The sequence below is a fragment of the Halyomorpha halys genome, unplaced genomic scaffold, assembly GCF_000696795.3.
Source record: "Halyomorpha halys isolate HHAL.00 unplaced genomic scaffold, Hhal_1.1 Scaffold27.1, whole genome shotgun sequence".
Taxonomy (NCBI): Eukaryota; Metazoa; Arthropoda; class Insecta; order Hemiptera; family Pentatomidae; genus Halyomorpha; species Halyomorpha halys.
The window spans coordinates 134367-138498 of record NW_027115109.1 but is presented as its reverse complement, the minus strand read 5'-3'; the positions used below and the strand labels follow the sequence as shown (position 1 = coordinate 138498).

Sequence of the window (4132 nt, the reverse complement as noted above, 5' to 3'; positions counted from 1 at the left end):
GTCAGGGCTATTTTGACCTGAAAAAAATCTCATTTTTGTTTTGACTGCCGTCAAAATAGCCCTGCAACGTGGGGCGAAACGTTGGCTCAATAAAATAGTATAATTCTACTATTTGAGTTTTTTTTAACCGTACCCGGACCATATTCCTTTCATCTTTACACACGGTCAATCAATAATCTTCCACTGAATCAATTTAATTCTAACAAATGATCTTTAAGTTTTTAATAGTAGCTACAAAGGCCGTCATTTTTTTCCCAAACTTAATGTTTTCACAGCATTTTATTTATTGAATTCCTTTTACTGCTGGTTAATCCAGAAATCCGGTTAAGCAGGGGCCAGTTAAGGGGGTTATACTCTAATAATAAATTTATAAAACTAACAATGCCTTTCCTTTTTATTTCAAAGCAAACTTATTTTTTTTTAATAAATTTTATTGGATTGCGGTGATGAATCATTTACTGAAGTGACTGTTGACAGAGCCTTTTTTTAGAACAAAATATCGTGGAAGATCAAAGTTGAGGTAGGCTGGTGGTGTAGCAAATGATGCTCTGAAAGTCCTTGGAGTCAGAAATCGGATGGTGGTCAAACTTGACCGAGATGATTGGCTGAAGTTTGTGGTGGAAACTAGGACTAACACCTAGTTGTTGTAATGCAGAACTAGGGGTCAGTCATCTAGTAGTAGTTGTATTAGTGATCAATCCATAGAATTCAAAAAACTTTACCAATACTTGTTTAAATATTAACTTATTTTGTATGCCAGTTTTTTCAATTTCTAACTAGATTGAAAATTAAAAATCATCCTATCTCACACTTTAAATATATTTTACATAGTTACCTACAACTTGTTTATTATTATGTTTTCTAAACATAATAATGCAAAAAGATTTTCATCATATACTGTTTCAGTATTATGATGAAAATCTTTTTGCATTATTATGTTTTCTAAACAGGAGAAAAATAAAAACAAAAAAAAATGTGTTAAATTTAAAAATATTTTTTTCTCCTTTTCCTTTGTTGAACAATTATTAAGTTTTTTGATGATTTTGCAATTAAATTAATAATTTGATTGTCAAACAGACCTGAGATAGCAGTAAGTTCACCCAAATATCACTGATTAGCTATGGTTTAGTTGATTAATGGAGTGTTATATTAGATTCAAACTTATGATTTCATATTATTTCCAATGGTCAAACGAGATAATGACATCATTCATCTTATCTTTCCAAAAACAATGTAAATATTTAATTATAGCAACCTTAGATCAATACCGAAAATGACTACAGAAACATTAATAACCTATTTTCAAAATAGACATTTATCAAATTAGTATGAGAGTTTTCATTACTTTGATAATTACATAGAAATGAGAACTGTTTAGTTTGGATGGATAGTTTAAAAACCAAAGGATTAAAATTGAATAAATTATTAAGCATTATACAATGTACTGAAATGTCAATTTTGTTACTCTATTTCATATATATTTTCATTGTGCCATTAATAAAATGTTTTTTTTGGAAAACCTCTGTACATGTTTCAAATTTTCTTCACTGTAGTTTTCTTAGCATAATTATCTCTCAAATGAAACTATCATGGAAATTTAACAACATCAAAATGAGAACTTACCTATAAAATAACAATCGGCGAAAACTTATAATTAATTAGAATGGCACATTAACTATTTAAAATGCAATAAAGATGGATATTTATTATTAATGAACAGATAGAAAGTTGTTTTTTTCTAAGCTAAAATGTTAGTGTTTTTGTGTTTGTTTCTGTTATGTTGATGTTGACAGTTGATAACATTGTATATACATAAGAAAATATCACTATTTTGTAAAGACAAATCAAAAAGATAAATTAGTTATTATAAGTTCTAATTTTAAAATAAAAGAAACATAAGTAAACAAATAGAGATTTAATTTAATAATTTAATAGAGATAAAAAAAATTTAAAAACAGAATAAATCACACATTTTAAAATTTGTCGTATTATTTTATGCAATACTTTGTAAGGAAGTACTGTTACTAGACCAAAGGTCGTGCAAGGAGGTGATTTGGTCAGAATAACATTTGGCCACCAGATTTGTGCACAATCAAGGGTACCCACTTTATGAGTCTGGATGGACCAGAGAGGGCTCCTGAACCCACAGGACTAACTAAACCGCGAAATGTAACAGATAATAATTATCTGCCAAATCCGGATTCGAACCCGAGTCCTTGGAGTTAGTAATCTATTGTATTTTTTATTATATTTCTCATAAAAATAGCGATAAGTTAAAATAAAAACATAACCATGTAAATTTCAAAGCTTTTAGTTCCAAAATCGCATATTACGAGCATTTTACCTTGATTCTTCAAGTTTGTTTTTCAGAGCACAAATTTCATTTGCTTGAGAGCTTCGCATTTGTTTGAGTGTTCTGGTTATTTCTTTCTCCATTGGGGCAGAGCTGTGATGCTGTTTACTTGTTACTATGGGAATCAGTTTGACAATTTACTAAACGTTTTATGAACTTTTGCGTTTGGTCGTAAAACATGTTTGTTAAAGTTTTTTACATCACCGGCTTTTTTAAGGGCGATTTCATAAATTGTTTAAGAATCTTTAGGACATTCGTTTTCTTAATAATAATAAAGAATAATGTTCTTATTAAGTTATGATAAGTGACTGCTGGTTGAGGTATGTGGCGGCACCACCCTCAAGAGATTGTTTTATATTTTTAGTGTTTCTTGAAATGTGGTATTTTAAAATTAAAAGTTGTGCAGTAAAGTAAAAGTAATAATTTAATATTAAATTAAATTGATAATAATAAATGTTGTGATAATAATAAATTTAATTTGTTAGTTATATTATAAATATATCTTTTATTGTTTGGTTGGTACATATAGAGTCCCCCAAAAACAACGTGTGGAAACAATGTGGATCATGTTTTCAAGATACACAGTGTAAGTCGTTCATTTTGTCCTGTCCTTAATAAAAGTTATAAGTTAATAAGTGTTATTGTGAGTTGTTTTGTGTAAAAACCACCACAGGTAAAACATTGTAATTAAAAAACAATTTAACATAATAAAAGTTTTTATTTTTCCAGTTAGAATGTTATATAATGGAACGGCTCATTTACAGTGTATGAATAGAATTATTAGGATAATGAAAGAGTTAGTAATAACAAATGAGTATTAAAAAAAAAATCGGATATTTTAAAAATTGCTGCTATTTACATTTTATAATTTCAAAAGGGTTCTGTAATCAGAGATTAAATAAAGAGATTTAATTTTATATCATTTCACTTATTCAGTGAACTATATCATCTATAACAAGCAACCAAAACAGACTTGGTACTTTTTTTATAAAGTATTTGCACACCCAATTTTTATAAAACTATAGGTCATAAAGGAAATAATAATCCACTGAACTTCACATTAATAAAAAGTATATTTAAAACTAAAACAATCCTATATGTGTACAATAATTAACTCTTTAAATTAATGTAGATAAATAAAAAAAGTAATGAAATACTCTTGCAAAAAGTATTTGCGCACTTTGTATACTATCACTTATATCCTCTGTTTAGTATTTATTAATTCTTACACCAGTATTATCTACTCTATCTAGTGTTTTCCTACAATTCTAAAGCATTAAAAATTAAATTCTTTAGTCACTTGTTAACTATCATGCCAAAAACAAGTGAATTGAGTTTGAGAAATCGCGAAAAAAATGTTTTGTTGTGGAGTCAGCAAAAATCATATCTTCAGTTTGCAGATTTATTATGTATACATTTTTCCTTGGTCAGGTACGTAATAAAGAGGTATGAGGAACGTGGGATAACTGAAAACAGTGAGCGAAAATGTCGTCCGAAAAACTTGAATTCCAGGATGAGGGGATGCTTTATTGCTTCATTTTTTATCTAAAAAATGAAGCAATGAAGCATCCCTGAATAAGTTCTCGAGACCTGGTTAATATGGTCCATACAACTACTAGTGTTCAGGTTAGTGACAGGACTATTATACCTGCATCGTAGAGTACCTCAAAAGAAATCTCATATAAAAAATGAATATCCGGAATCCAAATGTGCCTCAGACGTCTACAGGCAATTATCGATACCAATGGACTTTTTACGAAATATTAAATTTATTTTTAC

At 28.7% G+C, this 4132-nt stretch overlaps 1 protein-coding gene across 1 annotated transcript in view; it reads right to left on the bottom strand.

Moving 5' to 3' along the window:
* The window catches only part of LOC106683394 (uncharacterized), an 8609-nt gene extending 5971 nt beyond the window's left edge, over nt 1-2638 (bottom strand). Inside the window, exon 1 of the mRNA XM_014424830.2 lies at nt 2345-2638. Coding sequence (XP_014280316.1) covers nt 2345-2436 — 92 coding nt within the window. The 5' untranslated portion in view covers nt 2437-2638. The remainder of the gene's footprint in view (nt 1-2344) is intronic.
* Between the last annotated feature and the right edge of the window lie 1494 nt (nt 2639-4132).